This window comes from Panthera pardus, unplaced genomic scaffold (genome assembly GCF_024362965.1).
Source record: "Panthera pardus isolate Hobbes unplaced genomic scaffold, ASM2436296v1 HiC_scaffold_1, whole genome shotgun sequence".
In the NCBI taxonomy this organism is placed as follows: Eukaryota; Metazoa; Chordata; class Mammalia; order Carnivora; family Felidae; genus Panthera; species Panthera pardus.
The window spans coordinates 1,551,280-1,577,973 of record NW_026526654.1 but is presented as its reverse complement, the minus strand read 5'-3'; the positions used below and the strand labels follow the sequence as shown (position 1 = coordinate 1,577,973).

Sequence of the window (26,694 nt, the reverse complement as noted above, 5' to 3'; positions counted from 1 at the left end):
TTAAAGGTTCCCATTTCCTCCTAGAATTCTCATTCCCAATTCTTCCTCCATAGTGAAAGTTGACGTGTTAGGAACCTCTCTTTTTCTGTTCTTTTGTTAGTCTAGTAATAATTTCTAGCTTTTCGGAAGCGATAGATGCCAGGAATTGAACAATTTATTTATAGTGAAAAAAATTAAATTCTTTATTACAGTATTTATAACCAGATAACTGTAGAGTGATAAGAGTCAGTATTATTAGGGATATACTGTGAATCAAAGCCTCTCTTTTACATAAATATTATATACATAGATACATAGATAGATGGATATGGATATAGATAGATAGATAGATAGATATAGATAGACAGATATCGGTAGAGATATATATAATATACACATATAAACACATATATATTTACACTTATATATAAATACACACTTATATGTATACATATTTATGTACACCTATACGTACACACACACACACACACACACATATATATATATATATATATATATATATATATATATATCACACATATATAAAGACATATATCTTTAAAAGGTTTAAAAGGGACTATTTTTCATAGTATATTCCCAATCCTACTTATGTACCTGTTGAAAAATGTATGTTGTTTCCACTTACCTTCTTTGGCTCACATTTTTCCTTTTCTTTTTTGTCTTAAGCTCATGCTTGATTGATTGGTCATTTGTTTTGTTTTGTTTTGTTTTTTCCTTTTTCCCTCTTCTCAACCCATGCTTATTACGGTATTTTTAATTATTTTTCAAAGTTTATTTATTTTTGAGACAGAGAGAGACACAGAGTGCAAGCGGGGTAGGGGCAGAGACAGAGAGACACACAGAATCCAAAGCAGGCTGCAGGCTCCGAGCTGTCAACACAGAGCTCAACGTGGGGCTGATAACCACAAACCGTGAGATCATGACTCATGAGCTGAAGGTGGATGCTGAACTGACTGTGCCACATATGTGTTCCCCGCACCAGGCTCGTTTTTAATGGTTTACCCCTACCCTAATTTGTCCTTGCAGAAACTATTTCTTTAGTGTCTGTTCTTTTAGTACATCACTCTCTGTCAACTCCATTGTCAACATATTGGTTATGGAATTCTACTGTCTGTGTGGGGTTTCCATCCAGGACTCGTTGCCCCACAAGGTTTATTATTCTTGTTTTTCTCTTTCTTGGAAGGGGCTGAGATAAATGTTTTTGAAATGTTTGCATTTCTCTTGGAAAGGGAGGGAGAGAGAGAAAGAATGAGCAAGTGCTCGTTGTTGTGATCTGACAATATGCAAGGTATGATCTCAGTCCTCTTATATTTGTGGAGGGCTGTTTTGTGACCCAGGATGTCACTTGGAGACATTGGAGAATGTTCTATGTGCACTTAAGAAGAATGTGCGTTCTACTGCTGTTGGATGAAAAGATCTTAATATATCGGTGTTGATATCCATGTATATAAATGTATATATATGAGGCCAATATATATCTATGTATATCTGAATACGTCTGGTCCAATGACACATTGGATCTGTGTTTCCTTACTGATTTTCTGCCTTGACGATCCGCCTTTTGCCATGAGTGGAGTCTTAAAGTCGTCTACAATCATGGTATTTGTATGTATACCTTTAATCATGTTTGTGAGTAATCGATTCATATGTGTGGGCTTTCACTTTGGGGGCATAAACACTTGCAATTGTTAGCTCCTCTTGATGGATAGACCCCTTAATTATGATCCAATGCCCTTCTGAATCTGTTACTACAGTCTCTGCTTTAATATCTAGTCTGTCTGGTGGAAGTGTGGCGAGTCCAGCTTTCTTTTGACTTCTAGTAGCATGATAGGTGGTTCCCCATACCTTCACTTTGAACCTGGAGGTGTCCTAGGGTCTAAAATCAGTGTCTTGTTGACAACATATAGATGGATCTTGTTGTTTGGTTTTGTTTTGTGCTTTACCCATTCTGATTCCCTGTGTCTTTTGATTGCGGCATTGAGTCCATTCCCATTCAGAGTGATTAGTTAAAGATATGGATTTAGTGTCATTGTGTTATCTGAAGGTTTCATGCTTTTGGTGAGGCCTCTGGTCCTTTGTAGTCTCTGCTGCTTTCCACTCACAGAGTCGCCCGTTAGGATCTCCCACAGGGCTGGTTTAGTGGTCATGAACTCCATTAGGTTTTGTTTGTCTGGGAAAGCCTTTCTCTCTCTTTCTGTTCTAAATGTCAGCCTTGCCTGGGAAGGGATCCTTCGCCGCAGATGTTCCCATTCAGCACATTGACCGTTTCCTACCCCTCCCTTCTGCCCTGCCAAGTTTCTTTGGACAGGTCTGCTGCTACCCTTATGTGTCTTCCCTTGTCGATTAAGACCCGTTTGTCCCTAGCTGCTTTCAGAATCCTCTCTTTATCTTTGTAGTTTTCCAGTTTCGCTATGGCATGTCGTGGTGTTGACCTGGGTTTGTTGATTTGGAAAGGAATTCTCTGTGCCGCCAGGACTTGGATGCCCGTTTCCTTCCCCAGATGAGGGAAGCTCTCAGCTATAAGTTGTTCAAAAAAAACCTTCTGCCCCTTTCTCTCACTCTTCTTCTTCTGGGACTCCTAGGATCTGGCTAATATTTCGTCTCACTGAATCACCTAGGTCTCTAGTACCTGCCTCGTGATCTAGTCATTTCCTTCCTTTCCTTTCCCTGCTTCATCTTTGTCCACAATTGTATCTTCTGTTTCACCGATTCTGTCTGCTGCTTCTCCCGTCCTTGCCGTCACTGCATCTAGTTTACTTTGTATCTCCTTTACACCATTTCATGTTCAGCGTTCATCATGACGATTCCTTAGGTCCTTGATCTCTGAAGCAGTAGATTGTCTGCCGTCTTCTATGCGTGGTTTCAGGCGCAACTATGCGTCTTGTGAGTGTCATTCCAAAAAATGTGCTCACATATATGGTTTCTGTCTCTTTTGAGCCCTTCTCTGGCTGTCCTTTCTTCCCGGAATTTTTTTTGAGGGGAATTCTGTGATTTCGTCGTTTTGGCTAGATTCCGGCCCTTCGTGTGTGTTAATAGCTTGTTCTGTGTCCCACACCTGCGAGTACTACTGTAATAAAAAGAGCTCCTACACTGTCCAGGGCCTGGCCGTTGAACAAATTTTTTTTGAGTGTGTTGTGTGCACTCTTTCGGTGCGTCTTTGGCTGCTGTTCTCGCTACTTGGAGTGGCGGTTTGGGCCTTCCACCAGGTGTGCTTTGATTTGTTTGTTGAAGTAATCCTGGAAAAGAGGGGAAGAAGATGGGGAAGAATCCTTAGCCCAAACAAAAAGAGAAATGACTGGAGTTGAAAAAAAGACCAGGAAGTGACTCAAAGGAGCTATAGGGCTTAATCCAGAAAGAGAGGGAGGAAAATGAAGAAGGAGATCTAGAAAAGTATAGAGAAAATGTACAATGAAACAAACAAAGAACCAGAACAGAGGAACAAAGGGGAAAAAATATATATAGATATATCTATAGATATATCTATGTATAGATATATAGGTATATATTAAGATATAGAGATAAATGTAGATATATAATTAGCTTTGACCCACGTCAACTCAAGACTACTAGGCTGTTTCCAAAGGGAGAAGGGGAAAGAGGAGAGTAGAAAGAGAAAAAAAGGGAAAAGAGAAGAAAGGGAAAGCAAAGGAAAGAAAAGATGGGCGCCTGGGTGGCTCAGTAGGTGAAGCGTCTGACTCTTGAATTTGGCTCACGTCATGTTGTCGCTGTTGGTGGGTTCGAAACCCCCACCAGGTTCTGCAGTGAGAGCATGGATCCTGCTCGGATTCTGTCTCTCTCCCTCTCTCTGCATCTCTTCTGCTTGATCACTCACTCTCTCTCTCAAAATGAAGAAATAAACTTTAAAAAAGAAAAGGAAAGACAAAAGAATAATAACTCAAACGAAAACAAACAAACAAACAAAGATAGAAAACCGGAGGAGAGTTGTCTATTGGTGCCTGGGACTGGTGGCTGTGCTGGTCTAGAGCAGGGGCTGTCTGGCCCCATCAGTGTCAGTCTCACTCCTATAGAGAAGCAGTTACGAGGCACAGAGTGTCAGGGTTTGGTGCAATGGGCCTGCCTTCACTGAGGCTCACTGTCCATTCCCTGAAGCCCCACGATGTTGGTCATGGGGAGAGACATGGCGACACCCCATCTCTCCTGCCCACACGAGGTGTCTCAAAACTCACTGTTTAGGCTATCCTCACGGAATAGCCTGGGGAGCCGGCTTGCCTTGCTGCACAGTCCCCTGTGCCACCTGAGTACTGAGCTGGGATTCAAAACCCTGTAGGATCCCGCTTTGCTCGGACCTGGTAGTGGAGTTGCGCCACTCTGCCCAGTGGACAGAGGGCCTCTGGCTCGTGCCTGCACGGTCTTTTTCCCTTGGGCAGGGCAATACCTCCCCTTTCCACCATACTCAAGGTGTTCTCTCCCAGTGTAGCCCTGAGATTGCTACCAAGCCTAGGGGCGGCTCCCTCCCCACCAGGCATGGGAGGTGGTAGCTCTGGTCGAGAGAAAGTGTGGCCACCTTGAAAATTCTGTTTTTTACCCTCTAAGGCTGTTTTCCAAAGTAGAAACTGGCTCTCTGGACCTCTCCTTGGTCTGTGGTCCGGACAGGCTTTCTCATATCCAAATGCACTTGCCACAGCCTCTCTCTCTCTACCTTCCTTTCGTTTCTCCACCAAAGGCCTTCCCCCACTCCATGCCTGTGCTGCCCATTTTATTTCTCCCAATTCTCATACACACCCTTCTGTCCCGCCAAGCTGTCACTCTGCACCTGCGGAGATTTTTCTGTCCCTCTGCAGCCTGTATTCCTGGTATTCCAAGTGTTGTGACCTCAATACTGCTGTGTTTGAGGGACAAGGGAAATTCTGATCCCCTCCCCTGCCATCTTAACTCCCCCCTCCACCTTTTGCTTTGCTTTTCGCAATTGCAAAGTTGGGTGCCTAATCGACTAAGTCACCCAGGCCCCCCAAAGAATACTTGTTTTCCATGGGAAGATGTTCAAAGGCCAATAAAATGGCCCTTGTGTCCAGAAAAGATTGGCAAAGTTAGAATGGGTTTTTGATGTTCTCATTTGGGGCTATAATAAGTTCCCGTAAGCTCTTAGCGATGACATCATAAAGGTATACATTTGAGCCTTGAACAAGATGCGTTTGGACTGTGGGAGTCCACATACATACAGATTTTTTTCAATAAACACAGTACCATCCTGTAAACATATTTTCTCTTCCTTATGATTTTCTTTTTCATCTTGGTTTTTTTTTTTAATTATTCATTTTGGGAGAGAGAGAGAGGACAGAGCACGTGAGTAGGGAAGTGGGGGCAGAGGGAGAATTTTCATCAGGCTCCACACTGTCAGCGTTCAACTCAGGAAGTATAGATCATGACCTGAGCCAAAGTCAAGAGCCTGACCCTGAACCGACAGTGCCACCCAGCACCCCTTCCTTACGAGTTTCTTAGTAACCTTTCCTTCAGTTTATAGTGTAAAAATACAGTATGTAATACATATAACAGGGAAAACATGCATTAATCGACTGTGAATATTGTTGGTAAGCTCAGCATTCCGTTATCCTAACCCTGACCTCCCATGCTCAGTTTACAGAGTCAATGGCCAAACTAGGCCGAAAAGGTAGATTAGACCTAGAGAGCATATACAAGCGATTCTGCTTTAATGTTCTGGTTTTCAATACATATATACTTTTTGATTTTTAAGTGTGATTGCTTTTAAAGTAGGAAATTCGGTAGGAATTTTTGTTTTTTTTTTATTTGGTTTTGAGGTTTCAAAAGATATTTGTGGATTTTCGAGTGCATGGCCATCAGAGCCCGTAACCCTTGCTTTGTTCAAGGGCCAACGGTATAGTGATTTGGTACTTTTGAGATCTTCTCAGTGAGATTAGTGTAAATGTTTTGACCTTAATTAATTGGTCCTTGCATACTGAGTACGTACCAAGCAGTTAGCTACTGAGTGTACAAGTGGAGGGTTTAGGTTGTTGTGGTCGGAGCAGAAAAGTAAGTCAACAGCAATCTGTTATAAGTCACTATAAAGGCTTCATCGGTAGGGGATGGACAATGTTAGTTGAGAGAATATTGGGGGCGTTTGTAGTGAGGATGAGGATGAGAGTGGGAGTGGGAATTTTGGTAGTCAGAAAAGATCTGAGAGTGGCAAAAGGTGCCAAGTGAAAGATGAGAAGGACCAGTCGTGTAGACCGTGGCGAGGGACATTCTGGACAGAGAGGACCACGGATCATCATTTTACTCCAACGTCTTAGAGTGACCAAGCTGTAGGAAGGCTCACTCCATCATCATAATCATCATTATTGTTGTTGTGTGTAAAAAAGAAAATGTGCATAGTGAAATGAGTGCTTGGCACATTTTAGGTGACTAAGACATACATGTTCTTATACTTGCCGTTTGAATGCTTACTACACATTCTGAAGAGTTCCATACCTATATCTACATTGTTTCTGCTACTAGTTCATCATAATTTTAAGAAAAGTTTTTCTTACTACTTTGCCATTCGATCCAACCCTTCTTTCGTCAAGAAAAAGGTCAAGCCTCTGTTTACCTAAACGAAGCAGCAGCTACGACAGTGTTTTGTTGATACACAACATGATATACTCCAAAGTTTCTGATCATGTGAGGTATGAATTGACACTGAAACAAATGTCTGCCATTTTATTAGAAGCAGTTTTCATTTATAGCAAGTACACTTTTAAAGATTTTGTTTCAAACCTTATTTCAAATGTCCTTTTATTTGGGTCAGGAATGCAAAGGAAGGGGTTTTGTTAGTTCCTTTTTGAAATCTGCATACAAGCCAGGCTTCTGCCTTTGAAAGTATTTATTCTGGCCTTCCATGATCAGTTTAGAGAGTCAATAGCCAAATGAAGATTCAAAGGGACGCTGAATCAAGAGAGCACATATGAGGTTTTGTATTTAAATGTTTTGGTGTTCAATACGGTTTTCTTATTTGTAAGTCTGATAGTTATTAAAATCATAAATTCAGATATTTTCTTGGAAAAGGATTAGGAAGTCTTCACGCAACTCATTACTGATGCTACTTTTAACAGTGTGTGTCTGAGAAGCCCAACAAATATGTTCCTCATGTCTCTGGAGCTGTGGATCAGAAAGGGCAAAGTGTATTAAATGGACAAGTAGAAGGTAAGAACTGTATTTTATTCAAAGGTCATTTGACAGAATGTTGATTTCAAACAGGAATACTGATATATTCTAATATCTAAAGAAAACGGCCTGTTAAGTGCATAGGAAAGAGAAAGAGATGTGAAAAGGAGATAAGTTGCATATCGTATGTGGTGTCAGCAACAGATTAAATTGAGAGTGCCACCAAAGGAGCTAAATGGCTAGTTCCCTTTCAAGACACTGGAAGGCCTAAGGAACCTCAGGAAAGAAGAGACGAGCCAAACAGGGAATGATGTGAATGGCGGAGACTACAGGGAGTAAATGAAGGAAAGTAAGCCGGTGTGTATTGTGTTTCTACTGGAAGGTGGTAAAATACACTAGTCCTTTAAAGGGAAGAGCAGACTATTTGAAATGCAGCAACACTCTCAGGTGAGCTTCTCGTACCAGAATTTGTCAGAGTAGTATCCCCAAATGTCCCCACTCTTACTGTGATGCTCACTGTTGGCAAGACAGTAAGGACTGACCTAGCTGATGATGCAGAGTTATGTCCTAACTACCATGGGTGAACATAAGCATTTGTAGTCAGTGATAAATGTATATACGTTAATGCCATATAAAATGGGGGTACTTCATACGGTAGTATCATTTAGGGCAAAATAAGAGAATTGGAAGGAGGGTCAGATAGGGAGACATCAAGATAACTCATCTGACATTTTGGATGCCGTATTTGTGAGTTTTGATTATTTTGGCGATAACCGCCTTTAATAGGTGAACTATATTTTTAATGTTCTAGGAACATAAGGAAAAGAAACAAAAGAACACTATAATCAGTAGTATGTTTTCATATTCTGTCTGACAGTTCTGATTGTTGTAGAATGATCCCTGTTACTTCTTTGATTCCTATCTGCCAGAAAAATGAACTAAGTCCTAGGTAGTTGGAGAAAATTAACTGATTTTTCATATTTCAGAGAACTTTTATATGGTAGAACATAGGGGCAATCACCAGGATTTGCTCTCTTTCTCTGTTTTTTTTTAGAGTAAAATAAGATTGTTGCTTGTTTCACACTTTCTGACATCATGATTTCATCTATTCCTTTTAAACCTTTCTTCAAATGGATATGTAGGGATGTAGGAATTTTCAAGGCAAACACCAAGAAAAGAGATTCCAGGAAAGGTATTCTGTGACATAACCTTCTGACTGTAACCACGTGAAAGACATCAACCGAAATAATGAAATTTCATATAATGCAGTTGTGTTAGAGGCATCCCAATGACACCCAGATTTGATTATTCGCTAGAAGAGCTCACAGGACTCAGCATATAGTTGTAGTCATGCGTGTGGCTTGGTATGGGGACAGGCTAGAAAGGCCAATGAGCACCGAGCAATGGTGCATGGGGTGAAGGCCAGAGGAAACCAAGCGCAGGCTTCCAGCAATCCTTTCTCTATGGAGTTAGCAGGATGTGCTAAATTCCTCCAGCATGAAATTAGGACAGCACAAGTGAAATGTGGTCTGCCAGTACGAGGCTTATGGATACTCAGTGCCCGAGGTTTTCATCAAATGCTAATCACATAGGCATCTTCTCCTTAGCATGTCCCAAAATTCCAGGTTTCCACCAAGGAAATCAAGTGTACAGCCTTGAGGACATTGCTTGTACCAGCACTTAGGCACAGTGAACCACTCTTAACCAGCTAGGGAATGGTGGGAACCCTCCTTAAATCCAAGATCCCAGGGAACAACCAAGGGCCAGTCATTCAAGTAGGATGTTCTGAGGGTAGCCATCTTTGGCCTGCTGGATGAAATCTGTTCTGCATAGGAATTATAGCCCTGACGTCATTTTTGGTGGTGTCTTCAAATTTTGTTTTCCTAGCAAGTAACATGATGGTTACCATGGTACTGGTTTCAGTTTCATCATCCATATGAAGTAGGTATTTGTATAAAAATTACTAGGGCAATATGAGGTCATTATAATCTTTTTTTTTTATGTGATTAAGCTTTCATTATGATTCTGAGGTATGATCAACATAATGATTTTTGATTTAAAATTAGAATGAAAATCTCGTAATTATATGGAGAACCCAGGTTTGATTCCTATGGTGCTGAACCCCTGTTTATAGGTATAAGATTTTGGATCATATTCATCAATTGTTTTGTTGCCTAAGTATACAAATAACTGTTGTATTTTTGTGTTTTGTTTATGCATTTTCATATACTTCCAAATGGGAGACAGTACCCCTATTGTGTTACTTTGATCTCTATTTTAATGTTCAAGGTGACTGTATCATGAGTTAGTATATGCTAAGAGTAGCTTCAATGGAAACCATATTTTGTTGTTTTTGTTGTTTCATACATTTAGTAAGCCTGATGTTTTACATCAGTTTTAAGTTCACAGCAAAATATAATAGGAAGTACAGAGAGTCTCCATATACCATACCATGCTCCCGTACATGCCTAGCCTCCCCTGTTGTTAACATCTTGCACGACAGTGGTCCATTTTGAGTAGGAATTTTTTTTTTCAGTTCCTTGGTTGAGTTTTGAGCGAGAGAGCATGCATGCGTGTGAGCAGCCAAGGGGCAGAGGGAGAGGGGGGAAAGAATCCTGTGCTGTCAGCCCAGAGCCTGATGCAGGACTTGATCCCATGAACTGTGAGATCATGACCTGAGCTCAGATCCAGAGTTGGACGCTGAACCAACTGAGCCACCCAGGCACCCTGACAACAGTGGTGCATTTTCTCTGGACACGAACTCTTCATTTGGAGGCCAAGTCTCTAATTTGCATTAGTGTTCAGCCTTGGTGTTATACATTCTATGAGTCTTAACAAATGTGTAATGATGTGGATCCACCTTTGTGGTACCGTGTGAAAGAGTTCCACTGCCTGAAAAGTCCTCTGTGCTGTGCCCGTTTCTCCCTACATTCACCCCAACCCTTAGCTCCATAGCCTTGCTCTTTCCAGGTGTCATGTAGTTAGAATCATAGAGTGGATGTCTTTGAATGTTTAGAAAGCGAAAATATCCTGGTAATTGAATGTAGGCATTCAAGATATTCTTTGCCCTTTGTTTTGTTTAGTTGCTCATCAGTAGAGGATCTGATGACCTCTGCCTTCCATGACAAAAAGTATGATTTCTCTAGATGTGTGTCACCTAATGGGGAGGGTTGAGAAAAATGACCTCATGAACCACTACAGAGCACTCACATTGGGATCATCCTCCTCTGTGATGTGCGGTGGGTCTAGATAGACTCTCTAGCAATGGAAGGAGACAGCCTCAAGAGGTTAGAACTATATCAAAGTGGAAGGCCAAATCTTTCCTTCTTACGTTGCCATTGGAAATAAGACCAGGGAGAGTCTGTTTGCTATGGTTTGGCCATGCTGCAAAGTACAATAGCTATAGAGCACACTTTGTGAGGGGGTGTTTCCTCCTAAAACTGAAGAGTGTCTGCTGAAGAGCTGGGGAGGTTCTGCCGTGTTACAGCAAAATAAAGATACTCTCTTTCAACTCCTCTAGTAGTGGAAGTCCAGAAAAATCATGCTAGTTTCAGTCTGACATTGTCAGCTCATGATAATCATTCTCCTAACGATACCAGTTTCCTCCAGTGTCACAGTGTCGGTCAGTGATGGCCATTGTAAACATCAGTTCCCCTGTAGGTGTCAAATTCTGATAAAACCCATTCTTGCTCTTGGTCAATATAGAGGAGAAAGTAAGATTTCTTAGTGCTTTAAGCCTACGAATGGTATAATTACCATTCAGTGTAGTGTGGTTTCCAGGTGTGGTCCCAAAGCAATACTTTTTAACAAATCATAAGCCGTACACTTGTAATTTTCCTCTATTTTTCGATTGTTGATTTAACATGTATTTTGCTTTCTTCTTTAGGAGCAGATAAGAATGCTGAGGAAGATTCTGTAGCCAGGTAGGATTTTTGTGGATTTGTAAAAATGACATTTGCTGGGGCACCCGGGTGGCTCAGTCGGTTAAGGGTGTGACTCTTGATTTCAACTCAGGTTTGTGAGTTCAAGCCCCATGTCGGGTTTTGCGCTCACAGCCTCCTTGGGATATCTTTCCCGATTTCTGTGGGCACTCACTCTTAAAGTATAAAGGAATGAAATGAAATGAAACGGATAATGAAAGGAAAGGAAAGGAAAGGGAATGAATGAACTGAAAATTATGTGTCTCCTAAGGGAACGCAGAGAACAAAAGCAGTTGTTGCGTGTTCTACACTGGACCAGACACTATATCCTATGGGTAACATCTGTTCAGTTATATAGTCATTGTATAGCTTTGCCAAGTAGCTGTGCTGTTGTAGCCTACATTTTATTACTTTGGCAACTGTGGTTCAGGGAGGTTGATGACTCGACCATGATTCCATAGTTAACGGGTAGCTGAGGGGCTTTGCCCATTAGCCCGTGAAGCTTCCACATCCATTCCCTGGTTCCTCAGCAGCACTGAGATGAAGATACAGATCCTAAGGCAGATCAACTCAGAATGTCAAAGGTAATGATGTCGGAACACTAATTTAGGGTTTGCTTAAGAACCCAGGTTAGTCCAAGCATTTGGCCTCATATATTTGACCACTAGTGCCAACCAAAGTCATTAGTGTAGTGGTAACTACTCCCTTGTTTTTACCATCCGAGATTTTAGGGTGGATGTCAGCTATGGCCATGGTGTCAAGGCTTTTCCATAAAAAGCAAGATGTCGTCAGGCAACTCCTTACATGTCGTGCTATCCCCCCTTCTTGAGACAAATGAGTTTTCTGTAAGGGAAGGATATCTAGTTGTAGACCATGTTACATTAACTAAACTCACTCTCTATTTCGAGGATATTGCTATATGATTCTCTGTTGCCTAAGTTCCCAGGCTGGTTTCCCTTTGGGCTAGTATCCTTGTCTAGTTCTAGGAAGCTTTTCGGTTTTTTGGAGTTTTTTTTTTTTTTCCAATGACTTTTTGTACTGTGTTTTTGCCTTTTGACTTTCTTCTCTTTTTTCCTTGGTATTTATTCTTTTTTTTCCCAATAATTTCCCCACTTCTGCCATTTAAGGACTCTCCATTACTCCAGAGGCCAAATCAAAAGCACTTAGAATCTCCAGATTTAGGGAAACACAGAGATTAATTCCTCAAAACACCCTCTGGTCCGTCAACCTATGTTTCACCTCCTTGCCCAATGGTTGTTTCCCTGGAGAATTGGAAACTCAAAAGAGATTGAAGTGACCTATTTGGATATGATAAGTGACAGAAATGCGATTTAAATTCTGGTTTTCTTTCTTTCTTTCTTTCTTTCTTTCTTTCTTTCTTTCCTTCCTTCTTTTTTGTCTTGATCTTGCAGGCAACTGTTTTAATAATAGAAGGCTGGGGAGTGGGTCTAATGAATACAATGAAGGAGGGTAAGAATCGAATTAGCAGAGGAGACCAGGTTTCAAGGAGAACAACACTGAGTTGGTTAGGAATACGAGTTTGAGAAAAGATGTCAGAATGTGGGGGGTTATGCCAAGTGAGATAAAGGTGAATGACAGGAATGAAGGACCCAGGATTAGGGGAGTTGTTTAGAAAGGCATATTCAAATAGAGAGTTCAAGAGGGTCGTGATCAGTTTTCTGCTTTTGTGTGTGTTGGTTTCATTAAAGGTGCGAGCATACCTCAGATTTTCTGATGAGAGAGATTAAAAATCATTTGAGCTTCTGGGAAGAGTCTGTTTACAGCAGATAGAAATATGATATCCCCTACTTCCACCCCAACTGAGGGAGGATAGCTTAGATCCTCTCAAGGAATTGGGGGTGGGGGTGAAGATTCCGAACATCAGAGATGTATGGCCCAAGGCAAGCTGTCTCTTCACTCCACCTCTTTTCCTAAATCTGTGATGCCCTTCCCATGTACTTGTAGGGCTGGGCAGGGGTAGGTCTGACTTGTGAAATCAGTAAGGGAGCTTCATCTGGATCGGTGATAACATGCCTATGTTGAGGTGACTGTGTGGATGAGTGAGACTCCCAATTCGCTTGTTCTCCAGGAGCAGGACATGGTCCCTACCCTCGGTCATTGGAGCCCATCCTTGTTGTAGGAGTGAATGGCTTCATAGCCTACAGATTGAAAGGTTGGGGAATGCCACAGAACCGTGCCAAAGAGTGATGTAGGAGTGGGAGCTCATAGGGAAGAAAATATTCAGGCAGCATATAGAGAAATAGAGGCACAACTCCCAGGAACATTTTGATCACAGTCTCCCTCCTTGGGTAGCTGAATGCCCCTGAAGGCTTGGAGTGTCTTGCTAGTTATTATGGACCTAAACAAGGCAAGACCAGTGTGGGAACAAAGTTGGCCTTGGGAACTTTGAGTCTTTCAATCTCTAGTTAGTACTACCACTCATAACATAGAAACCTAAACTTCGATACGTTTACTTAAACGGAGGTCTACGTGACACACAATGTAATATGTGATGCAACAACTCTGGATGTTTCACCGTGATCGCCATAAGCGTAGCTCCCATCTGTTAATGTATGAGGCTATTACGATACCACAGGCTAGATTCCCTATGCTGTACCTTTGAGCCTTGTGATTTATTCATTCTATAACTGGAACCCTGAACTCCCTCTCCCCTTCCCCCATTTTGTCCATCCCCCCACCTCCCCTCCCTTCTGGCAAGAGTCAAATCTCTGCATTTATGGGTGTGTTTCTGCTTTTGCTCTGTTTGTTCATTGATTCCCCTTTTTACATTCTACACAGAAGTGAAATCATAGAGGATTTGTCTTTCTCTGTCTGACTTATTTCACTTATCCTCATGCCATCTAGGTACATCCATGATGTTGCAGATAGCAGGATCTCATTCTCATTTAGAGCTGCGTAATATTTCATTGTGTGTGTGTGTCTGCGTGTGTGTTTGTATGTGCTTGTGTGTGTGTGGTATCCAAACAGTATTGTGGGTACTGGCGTACAAAATAGCCTCATTGCTCAGTGGAATAGAACCGCAAACCCAGACATCAATCCACCACTGTATGGTCAGTTCATCTTCCACAAACAGGAAAGACTATCCAGTGGGGAAAAGGCAGTCTCTTCACCAAATGGTGTTGGGACAACTGGACAAGCCACATGCCAAAGAATGAACCTGGACCAATTTCTGTACCATACACACAAATAAACTCAAAATGAATTAAAGACCTAAGTGTGAGGCTTGAAACCCTAAAAAAAAAAAAAATCCTTGAAGAGAGCACAGGCCGTCATTTCTCTAACTTTGGCTGTAGCAACATTTTACTAGTTATGTCTCTTGAGCCAAGGGAAATACAGCAAGAATAAAATTTGAGGACTACTTCAACCTACAAAGCTTTTGCACAGTGAAGGAAAGAGTCAAAACTGAAAGGCAACCTCTGGAATGGGAGAACAAATTTGGAAATATTTGGCAAATCCAGTAAAGGGTTAGTGTTCACAATGTCTAAAAACTTGATTCATGTCAACATCACCCCCCTCCAAAAAAGCCCAGTTTACAAATGAGCAGTACACATAACCAGACACTTTTCCAACGACAACAACAGATCGTCAACAGACACATGAAAAGATGCTCCCCCAAACTACAACGAGATACCACGTCACACCTGTCAGAATGGCTACATTCCAAGACACAAGAAGCAAGTGTTTGCGAGGATGTGGAGACTAAGGAAACCTCTTGCACCGTTGGTGGAAATGCAAATGGGTGCGGCCCCTGTGGAAAACAGTATGCAGGTTCCTCAAAAAATTAAAAACAGAACTCTCCTATGATCCAGTAATTGCACTACTGGATACTACCCAAGAGAATACAAAAACAAGAATTCCACGGGACACACGCACTCCTGTGTTTATTGCGGCATTATTTCCAACAGCCAGCGCAAGCGTCCATTGACAGCTGAGTGAACGAAGAAGAAGCCCTATATGAATGTATGTGTGTGTGTATATGTATATCCATACACACAGACACACACACGCACACACACATGCACACACACACACACACTGTAATATTACTCAACCATAAAACAATGCAATCTTGCCATTTGCAATCACCTGGATGGAGCCTGAGGGTAGTATGGTAAGCAAAGTCAGGGAAAGACAAATACCATATGATTTTACTCATGTAGCCCTTAAGAAACAACAAACGAGCAAAGGGAGGAAACAAAAGGGGAGACAAACCAAGAAATAGGCTCTTACCTGCAGAGAAGAAACGGATGGTTGTGGAGAGGAGGTGAGTGGTGGGAGGGGTGAAAGAGATGATGGGGATGAAGGAGTGCCCTTGTCATGATGAGCACGGGGTGAGTATGGAGTTGGTGAATCACTATTTTGTACAACTTAAACTACTATAACTCTGGATGTTCCTATTACTGGAATTAAAATAAAACTTAATGACAAAACCAGAGGCCAACTTTTCATTATACCAAGAAACTTCGTGGAATAAACAGATAGGTGACCTTTCCCTTAACTTTTTTAAATTTTGTTTTTAAATGAATGAACATGTGTTTGTTGTATTTTTTTGCTCTAAAGGCTTTCCGACAAACCTGGTCCTGACGATTCATGGTCTACCTCATCTAGCCAAGACTTAGATTTTGGTACCAAGGTAAAGTACCCTCCTGTGAAACTCACTTTCCTGCTCTGAATTGAGTTTTCTCCCTTATTCACTCTGAAAATTTAAGAGGAGCCTGTGTATCATCATTTTATGTGTGTCATGGAAAGTTGGCAAGAACAAACCACTTTACAGATACATGACGCGTTGAATGTTTTGTTTTGTTTTGTTTTGTTGTACTGTGGTAAATCCTACAGGTGGAGGCTGATAAAAGAATGGGCTGGAAAATATATAATGACCGTCAAATTATAGTGGGAAAAGCTTTCCCACAATGGAGGCAATATGACGTTTGCTTAAGGATAAGGATTCTTACTGTGATCGTAACATGACTGATAATACTCACGCCTAAATGAAACGTGATTGGGTCCAAGTATCTATTGTAGGTTGCCCCCCGCCCCGGGCAAGTTTTATTTTGGTGAGATACAGGATTTTCTTTTGGCTCTATCCTTTGTTCTACATTTAGAATAAAACCATAGTAGAAAATGTAGAAATTTAGATGTTTACATTATTTCTCAACATTTACCTTACAAAGGTGTTCCCCTGTAGTTTTGAAATAACTCCATGAAGAGTAAGTTAAAATTGTGCATCTCCCCGAAGAATACGTATTTTGCTGAAAAGAGTAGCTCTATGGGCAGAGGCTCTTCATAGCCAAGGTGTCAAATTTCTAATTTCAGAAATCTTGCCCATTCTAGCTTTGAACACTATCTCCTCCTAGTCCTTGTGTCAGATTCTAAAATTTAAAGTTTCAGACATCTGATATTTATTTCAGTATTCATTTCAAAGCCCCTAAATCATGATAAGCTCCTGGAGGTTAGGAAACGCACTGGTTTGACTCCTGGAGCTCCTAAAATAAAGTCTTGCTTGGAAGAAGCAATGTCATGGTTGTTGAATGTGAACAAATGAGTAGGGAAATGGAATTCCGTAGAATGGAGTTTGAAAAGTAACAAAATACGCATGATATATCACAATTAAATATGTGAATTTAAAAAGTCAGGCTTCAGTTTATATTCCGTTTTAGTGTTTAACATGTATACACGCAAATGAATTCTATTGAGGCAATCAGGAGTTACATAAGAAAGAAGGTTACAGTATATTTTTGGTATCCTCCCATTGTGAGCTTAGAAGTGCAGAGAAAAAGTCCTCAGCCTTGGTTTGTTTAACCCCATCTGTGTCCCATTACCTACATCCTTTAAAGGTTCCCATTTCCTCCTAGAATTCTCATTCCCAATTCTTCCTCCATAGTGAAAGTTGACGTGTTAGGAACCTCTCTTTTTCTGTTCTTTTGTTAGTCTAGTAATAATTTCTAGCTTTTCGGAAGCGATAGATGCCAGGAATTGAACAATTTATTTATAGTGAAAAAAATTAAATTCTTTATTACAGTATTTATAACCAGATAACTGTAGAGTGATAAGAGTCAGTATTATTAGGGATATACTGTGAATCAAAGCCTCTCTTTTACATAAATATTATATACATAGATACATAGATAGATGGATATGGATATAGATAGATAGATAGATAGATAGATATAGATAGACAGATATCGGTAGAGATATATATAATATACACATATAAACACATATATATTTACACTTATATATAAATACACACTTATATGTATACATATTTATGTACACCTATACGTACACACACACACACACACACACACACACACACACATATATATATATATATATATCACACATATATAAAGACATATATCTTTAAAAGGTTTAAAAGGGACTATTTTTCATAGTATATTCCCAATCCTACTTATGTACCTGTTGAAAAATGTATGTTGTTTCCACTTACCTTCTTTGGCTCACATTTTTCCTTTTCTTTTTTGTCTTAAGCTCATGCTTGATTGATTGGTCATTTGTTTTGTTTTGTTTTGTTTTTTCCTTTTTCCCTCTTCTCAACCCATGCTTATTACGGTATTTTTAATTATTTTTCAAAGTTTATTTATTTTTGAGACAGAGAGAGACACAGAGTGCAAGCGGGGTAGGGGCAGAGACAGAGAGACACACAGAATCCAAAGCAGGCTGCAGGCTCCGAGCTGTCAACACAGAGCTCAACGTGGGGCTGATAACCACAAACCGTGAGATCATGACTCATGAGCTGAAGGTGGATGCTGAACTGACTGTGCCACATATGTGTTCCCCGCACCAGGCTCGTTTTTAATGGTTTACCCCTACCCTAATTTGTCCTTGCAGAAACTATTTCTTTAGTGTCTGTTCTTTTAGTACATCACTCTCTGTCAACTCCATTGTCAACATATTGGTTATGGAATTCTACTGTCTGTGTGGGGTTTCCATCCAGGACTCGTTGCCCCACAAGGTTTATTATTCTTGTTTTTCTCTTTCTTGGAAGGGGCTGAGATAAATGTTTTTGAAATGTTTGCATTTCTCTTGGAAAGGGAGGGAGAGAGAGAAAGAATGAGCAAGTGCTCGTTGTTGTGATCTGACAATATGCAAGGTATGATCTCAGTCCTCTTATATTTGTGGAGGGCTGTTTTGTGACCCAGGATGTCACTTGGAGACATTGGAGAATGTTCTATGTGCACTTAAGAAGAATGTGCGTTCTACTGCTGTTGGATGAAAAGATCTTAATATATCGGTGTTGATATCCATGTATATAAATGTATATATATGAGGCCAATATATATCTATGTATATCTGAATACGTCTGGTCCAATGACACATTGGATCTGTGTTTCCTTACTGATTTTCTGCCTTGACGATCCGCCTTTTGCCATGAGTGGAGTCTTAAAGTCGTCTACAATCATGGTATTTGTATGTATACCTTTAATCATGTTTGTGAGTAATCGATTCATATGTGTGGGCTTTCACTTTGGGGGCATAAACACTTGCAATTGTTAGCTCCTCTTGATGGATAGACCCCTTAATTATGATCCAATGCCCTTCTGAATCTGTTACTACAGTCTCTGCTTTAATATCTAGTCTGTCTGGTGGAAGTGTGGCGAGTCCAGCTTTCTTTTGACTTCTAGTAGCATGATAGGTGGTTCCCCATACCTTCACTTTGAACCTGGAGGTGTCCTAGGGTCTAAAATCAGTGTCTTGTTGACAACATATAGATGGATCTTGTTGTTTGGTTTTGTTTTGTGTTTTACCCATTCTGATTCCCTGTGTCTTTTGATTGCGGCATTGAGTCCATTCCCATTCAGAGTGATTAGTTAAAGATATGGATTTAGTGTCATTGTGTTATCTGAAGGTTTCATGCTTTTGGTGAGGCCTCTGGTCCTTTGTAGTCTCTGCTGCTTTCCACTCACAGAGTCGCCCGTTAGGATCTCCCGCAGGGCTGGTTTAGTGGTCATGAACTCCATTAGGTTTTGTTTGTCTGGGAAAGCCTTTCTCTCTCTTTCTGTTCTAAATGTCAGCCTTGCCTGGGAAGGGATCCTTCGCCGCAGATGTTCCCATTCAGCACATTGACCGTTTCCTACCCCTCCCTTCTGCCCTGCCAAGTTTCTTTGGACAGGTCTGCTGCTACCCTTATGTGTCTTCCCTTGTCGATTAAGACCCGTTTGTCCCTAGCTGCTTTCAGAATCCTCTCTTTATCTTTGTAGTTTTCCAGTTTCGCTATGGCATGTCGTGGTGTTGACCTGGGTTTGTTGATTTGGAAAGGAATTCTCTGTGCCGCCAGGACTTGGATGCCCGTTTCCTTCCCCAGATGAGGGAAGCTCTCAGCTATAAGTTGTTCAAAAAAAACCTTCTGCCCCTTTCTCTCACTCTTCTTCTTCTGGGACTCCTAGGATCTGGCTAATATTTCATCTCACTGAATCACCTAGGTCTCTAGTACCTGCCTCGTGATCTAGTCATTTCCTTCCTTTCCTTTCCCTGCTTCATCTTTGTCCACAATTGTATCTTCTGTTTCACCGATTCTGTCTGCTGCTTCTCCCGTCCTTGCCGTCACTGCATCTAGTTTACTTTGTATCTCCTTTACACCATTTCATGTTCAGCGTTCATCATGACGATTCCTTAGGTCCTTGATCTCTGAAGCAGTAGATTGTCTGCCGTCTTCTATGCGTGGTTTCAGGCGCAACTATGCGTCTTGTGAGTGTCATTCCAAAAAATGTGCTCACATATATGGTTTCTGTCTCTTTTGAGCCCTTCTCTGGCTGTCCTTTCTTCCCGGAATTTTTTTTGAGGGGAATTCTGTGATTTCGTCGTTTTGGCTAGATTCCGGCCCTTCGTGTGTGTTAATAGCTTGTTCTGTGTCCCACACCTGCGAGTACTACTGTAATAAAAAGAGCTCCTACACTGTCCAGGGCCTGGCCGTTGAACAAATTTTTTTTGAGTGTGTTGTGTGCACTCTTTCGGTGCGTCTTTGGCTGCTGTTCTCGCTACTTGGAGTGGCGGTTTGGGCCTTCCACCAGGTGTGCTTTGATTTGTTTGTTGAAGTAATCCTGGAAAAGAGGGGAAGAAGATGGGGAAGAATCCTTAGCCCAAACAAAAAGAGAAATGACTGGAGTTGAAAAAAAGACCAGGAAGTGACTCAAAGGAGCTATAGGGCTTAATCCAGAAAGAGAGGGAGGAAAATGAAGAAGGAGATCTAGAAAAGTATAGAGAAAATGTACAATGAAACAAACAAAGAACCAGAACAGAGGAACAAAGGGGAAAAAAAATATATAGATATATCTATAGATATATCTATGTATAGATATATAGGTATATATTAAGATATAGAGATAAATGTAGATATATAATTAGCTTTGACCCACGTCAACTCAAGACTACTAGGCTGTTTCCAAAGGGAGAAGGGGAAAGAGGAGAGTAGAAAGAGAAAAAAAGGGAAAAGAGAAGAAAGGGAAAGCAAAGGAAAGAAAAGATGGGCGCCTGGGTGGCTCAGTAGGTGAAGCGTCTGACTCTTGAATTTGGCTCACGTCATGTTGTCGCTGTTGGTGGGTTCGAAACCCCCACCAGGTTCTGCAGTGAGAGCATGGATCCTGCTCGGATTCTGTCTCTCTCCCTCTCTCTGCATCTCTTCTGCTTGATCACTCACTCTCTCTCTCAAAATGAAGAAATAAACTTTAAAAAAGAAAAAGGAAAGACAAAAGAATAATAACTCAAACGAAAACAAACAAACAAACAAAGATAGAAAACCGGAGGAGAGTTGTCTATTGGTGCCTGGGACTGGTGGCTGTGCTGGTCTAGAGCAGGGGCTGTCTGGTCCCATCAGTGTCAGTCTCACTCCTATAGAGAAGCAGTTACGAGGCACAGAGTGTCAGGGTTTGGTGCAATGGGCCTGCCTTCACTGAGGCTCACTGTCCATTCCCTGAAGCCCCACGATGTTGGTCATGGGGAGAGACATGGCGACACCCCATCTCTCCTGCCCACACGAGGTGTCTCAAAACTCACTGTTTAGGCTATCCTCACGGAATAGCCTGGGGAGCCGGCTTGCCTTGCTGCACAGTCCCCTGTGCCACCTGAGTACTGAGCTGGGATTCAAAACCCTGTAGGATCCCGCTTTGCTCGGACCTGGTAGTGGAGTTGCGCCACTCTGCCCAGTGGACAGAGGGCCTCTGGCTCGTGCCTGCACGGTCTTTTTCCCTTGGGCAGGGCAATACCTCCCCTTTCCACCATACTCAAGGTGTTCTCTCCCAGTGTAGCCCTGAGATTGCTACCAAGCCTAGGGGCGGCTCCCTCCCCACCAGGCATGGGAGGTGGTAGCTCTGGTCGAGAGAAAGTGTGGCCACCTTGAAAATTCTGTTTTTTACCCTCTAAGGCTGTTTTCCAAAGTAGAAACTGGCTCTCTGGACCTCTCCTTGGTCTGTGGTCCGGACAGGCTTTCTCATATCCAAATGCACTTGCCACAGCCTCTCTCTCTCTACCTTCCTTTCGTTTCTCCACCAAAGGCCTTCCCCCACTCCATGCCTGTGCTGCCCATTTTATTTCTCCCAATTCTCATACACACCCTTCTGTCCCGCCAAGCTGTCACTCTGCACCTGCGGAGATTTTTCTGTCCCTCTGCAGCCTGTATTCCTGGTATTCCAAGTGTTGTGACCTCAATACTGCTGTGTTTGAGGGACAAGGGAAATTCTGATCCCCTCCCCTGCCATCTTAACTCCCCCCTCCACCTTTTGCTTTGCTTTTCGCAATTGCAAAGTTGGGTGCCTAATCGACTAAGTCACCCAGGCCCCCCAAAGAATACTTGTTTTCCATGGGAAGATGTTCAAAGGCCAATAAAATGGCCCTTGTGTCCAGAAAAGATTGGCAAAGTTAGAATGGGTTTTTGATGTTCTCATTTGGGGCTATAATAAGTTCCCGTAAGCTCTTAGCGATGACATCATAAAGGTATACATTTGAGCCTTGAACAAGATGCGTTTGGACTGTGGGAGTCCACATACATACAGATTTTTTTCAATAAACACAGTACCATCCTGTAAACATATTTTCTCTTCCTTATGATTTTCTTTTTCATCTTGGTTTTTTTTTAATTATTCATTTTGGGAGAGAGAGAGAGGACAGAGCACGTGAGTAGGGAAGTGGGGGCAGAGGGAGAATTTTCATCAGGCTCCACACTGTCAGCGTTCAACTCAGGAAGTATAGATCATGACCTGAGCCAAAGTCAAGAGCCTGACCCTGAACCGACAGTGCCACCCAGCACCCCTTCCTTACGAGTTTCTTAGTAACCTTTCCTTCAGTTTATAGTGTAAAAATACAGTATGTAATACATATAACAGGGAAAACATGCATTAATCGACTGTGAATATTGTTGGTAAGCTCAGCATTCCGTTATCCTAACCCTGACCTCCCATGCTCAGTTTACAGAGTCAATGGCCAAACTAGGCCGAAAAGGTAGATTAGACCTAGAGAGCATATACAAGCGATTCTGCTTTAATGTTCTGGTTTTCAATACATATATACTTTTTGATTTTTAAGTGTGATTGCTTTTAAAGTAGGAAATTCGGTAGGAATTTTTGTTTTTTTTTTATTTGGTTTTGAGGTTTCAAAAGATATTTGTGGATTTTCGAGTGCATGGCCATCAGAGCCCGTAACCCTTGCTTTGTTCAAGGGCCAACGGTATAGTGATTTGGTACTTTTGAGATCTTCTCAGTGAGATTAGTGTAAATGTTTTGACCTTAATTAATTGGTCCTTGCATACTGAGTACGTACCAAGCAGTTAGCTACTGAGTGTACAAGTGGAGGGTTTAGGTTGTTGTGGTCGGAGCAGAAAAGTAAGTCAACAGCAATCTGTTATAAGTCACTATAAAGGCTTCATCGGTAGGGGATGGACAATGTTAGTTGAGAGAATATTGGGGGCGTTTGTAGTGAGGATGAGGATGAGAGTGGGAGTGGGAATTTTGGTAGTCAGAAAAGATCTGAGAGTGGCAAAAGGTGCCAAGTGAAAGATGAGAAGGACCAGTCGTGTAGACCGTGGCGAGGGACATTCTGGACAGAGAGGACCACGGATCATCATTTTACTCCAACGTCTTAGAGTGACCAAGCTGTAGGAAGGCTCACTCCATCATCATAATCATCATTATTGTTGTTGTGTGTAAAAAAGAAAATGTGCATAGTGAAATGAGTGCTTGGCACATTTTAGGTGACTAAGACATACATGTTCTTATACTTGCCGTTTGAATGCTTACTACACATTCTGAAGAGTTCCATACCTATATCTACATTGTTTCTGCTACTAGTTCATCATAATTTTAAGAAAAGTTTTTCTTACTACTTTGCCATTCGATCCAACCCTTCTTTCGTCAAGAAAAAGGTCAAGCCTCTGTTTACCTAAACGAAGCAGCAGCTACGACAGTGTTTTGTTGATACACAACATGATATACTCCAAAGTTTCTGATCATGTGAGGTATGAATTGACACTGAAACAAATGTCTGCCATTTTATTAGAAGCAGTTTTCATTTATAGCAAGTACACTTTTAAAGATTTTGTTTCAAACCTTATTTCAAATGTCCTTTTATTTGGGTCAGGAATGCAAAGGAAGGGGTTTTGTTAGTTCCTTTTTGAAATCTGCATACAAGCCAGGCTTCTGCCTTTGAAAGTATTTATTCTGGCCTTCCATGATCAGTTTAGAGAGTCAATAGCCAAATGAAGATTCAAAGGGACGCTGAATCAAGAGAGCACATATGAGGTTTTGTATTTAAATGTTTTGGTGTTCAATACGGTTTTCTTATTTGTAAGTCTGATAGTTATTAAAATCATAAATTCAGATATTTTCTTGGAAAAGGATTAGGAAGTCTTCACGCAACTCATTACTGATGCTACTTTTAACAGTGTGTGTCTGAGAAGCCCAACAAATATGTTCCTCATGTCTCTGGAGCTGTGGATCAGAAAGGGCAAAGTGTATTAAATGGACAAGTAGAAGGTAAGAACTGTATTTTATTCAAAGGTCATTTGACAGAATGTTGATTTCAAACAGGAATACTGATATATTCTAATATCTAAAGAAAGCGGCCTGTTAAGTGCATAGGAAAGAGAAAGAGATGTGAAAAGGAGATAAGTTGCATATCGTATGTGGTGTCAGCAACAGATTAAATTGAGAGTGCCACCAAAGGAGCTAAATGGCTAGTTCCCTTTCAAGACACTGGAAGGCCTAAGGAACCTCAGGAAAGAAGAGACGAGCCAAACAGGGAATGATGTGAATGGCGGAGACTACAGGGAGTAAATGAAGGAAAGTAAGCCGGTGTGTATTGTGTTTCTACTGGAAGGTGGTAAAATACACTAGTCCTTTAAAGGGAAGAGCAGACTATTTGAAATGCAGCAACACTCTCAGGTGAGCTTCTCGTACCAGAATTTGTCAGAGTAGTATCCCCAAATGTCCCCACTCTTACTGTGATGCTCACTGTTGGCAAGACAGTAAGGACTGACCTAGCTGATGATGCAGAGTTATGTCCTAACTACCATGGGTGAACATAAGCATTTGTAGTCAGTGATAAATGTATATACGTTAATGCCATATAAAATGGGGGTACTTCATACGGTAGTATCATTTAGGGCAAAATAAGAGAATTGGAAGGAGGGTCAGATAGGGAGACATCAAGATAACTCATCTGACATTTTGGATGCCGTATTTGTGAGTTTTGATTATTTTGGCGATAACCGCCTTTAATAGGTGAACTATATTTTTAATGTTCTAGGAACATAAGGAAAAGAAACAAAAGAACACTATAATCAGTAGTATGTTTTCATATTCTGTCTGACAGTTCTGATTGTTGTAGAATGATCCCTGTTACTTCTTTGATTCCTATCTGCCAGAAAAATGAACTAAGTCCTAGGTAGTTGGAGAAAATTAACTGATTTTTCATATTTCAGAGAACTTTTATATGGTAGAACATAGGGGCAATCACCAGGATTTGCTCTCTTTCTCTGTTTTTTTTTAGAGTAAAATAAGATTGTTGCTTGTTTCACACTTTCTGACATCATGATTTCATCTATTCCTTTTAAACCTTTCTTCAAATGGGTATGTAGGGATGTAGGAATTTTCAAGGCAAACACCAAGAAAAGAGATTCCAGGAAAGGTATTCTGTGACATAACCTTCTGACTGTAACCACGTGAAAGACATCAACCGAAATAATAAAATTTCATATAATGCAGTTGTGTTAGAGGCATCCCAATGACACCCAGATTTGATTATTCGCTAGAAGAGCTCACAGGACTCAGCATATAGTTGTAGTCATGCGTGTGGCTTGGTATGGGGACAGGCTAGAAAGGCCAATGAGCACCGAGCAATGGTGCATGGGGTGAAGGCCAGAGGAAACCAAGCGCAGGCTTCCAGCAATCCTTTCTCTATGGAGTTAGCAGGATGTGCTAAATTCCTCCAGCATGAAATTAGGACAGCACAAGTGAAATGTGGTCTGCCAGTACGAGGCTTATGGATACTCAGTGCCCGAGGTTTTCATCAAATGCTAATCACATAGGCATCTTCTCCTTAGCATGTCCCAAAATTCCAGGTTTCCACCAAGGAAATCAAGTGTACAGCCTTGAGGACATTGCTTGTACCAGCACTTAGGCACAGTGAACCACTCTTAACCAGCTAGGGAATGGTGGGAACCCTCCTTAAATCCAAGATCCCAGGGAACAACCAAGGGCCAGTCATTCAAGTAGGATGTTCTGAGGGTAGCCATCTTTGGCCTGCTGGATGAAATCTGTTCTGCATAGGAATTATAGCCCTGACGTCATTTTTGGTGGTGTCTTCAAATTTTGTTTTCCTAGCAAGTAACATGATGGTTACCATGGTACTGGTTTCAGTTTCATCATCCATATGAAGTAGGTATTTGTATAAAAATTACTAGGGCAATATGAGGTCATTATAATCTTTTTTTTTTATGTGATTAAGCTTTCATTATGATTCTGAGGTATGATCAACATAATGATTTTTGATTTAAAATTAGAATGAAAATCTCGTAATTATATGGAGAACCCAGGTTTGATTCCTATGGTGCTGAACCCCTGTTTATAGGTATAAGATTTTGGATCATATTCATCAATTGTTTTGTTGCCTAAGTATACAAATAACTGTTGTATTTTTGTGTTTTGTTTATGCATTTTCATATACTTCCAAATGGGAGACAGTACCCCTATTGTGTTACTTTGATCTCTATTTTAATGTTCAAGGTGACTGTATCATGAGTTAGTATATGCTAAGAGTAGCTTCAATGGAAACCATATTTTGTTGTTTTTGTTGTTTCATACATTTAGTAAGCCTGATGTTTTACATCAGTTTTAAGTTCACAGCAAAATATAATAGGAAGTACAGAGAGTCTCCATATACCATACCATGCTCCCGTACACGCCTAGCCTCCCCTGTTGTTAACATCTTGCACGACAGCGGTCCATTTTGAGTAGGAATTTTTTTTTTCAGTTCCTTGGTTGAGTTTTGAGCGAGAGAGCATGCATGCGTGTGAGCAGCCAAGGGGCAGAGGGAGAGGGGGGAAAGAATCCTGTGCTGTCAGCCCAGAGCCTGATGCAGGACTTGATCCCATGAACTGTGAGATCATGACCTGAGCTCAGATCCA

General features: G+C 41.2%; 1 protein-coding gene across 1 annotated transcript in view; it reads left to right on the top strand.

Moving 5' to 3' along the window:
• Positions 1 to 26,694, top strand: part of LOC128776568 (ankyrin repeat domain-containing protein 26-like) — a 49,454-nt gene that overhangs the window by 8,438 nt on the left and 14,322 nt on the right. The window contains exons 4-7 of the mRNA XM_053901333.1: positions 7,068 to 7,158; positions 11,006 to 11,042; positions 15,621 to 15,693; positions 23,953 to 24,043. Of these exons, the coding sequence (XP_053757308.1) occupies positions 7,068 to 7,158; positions 11,006 to 11,042; positions 15,621 to 15,693; positions 23,953 to 24,043 (292 nt within the window). The remainder of the gene's footprint in view (positions 1 to 7,067; positions 7,159 to 11,005; positions 11,043 to 15,620; positions 15,694 to 23,952; positions 24,044 to 26,694) is intronic.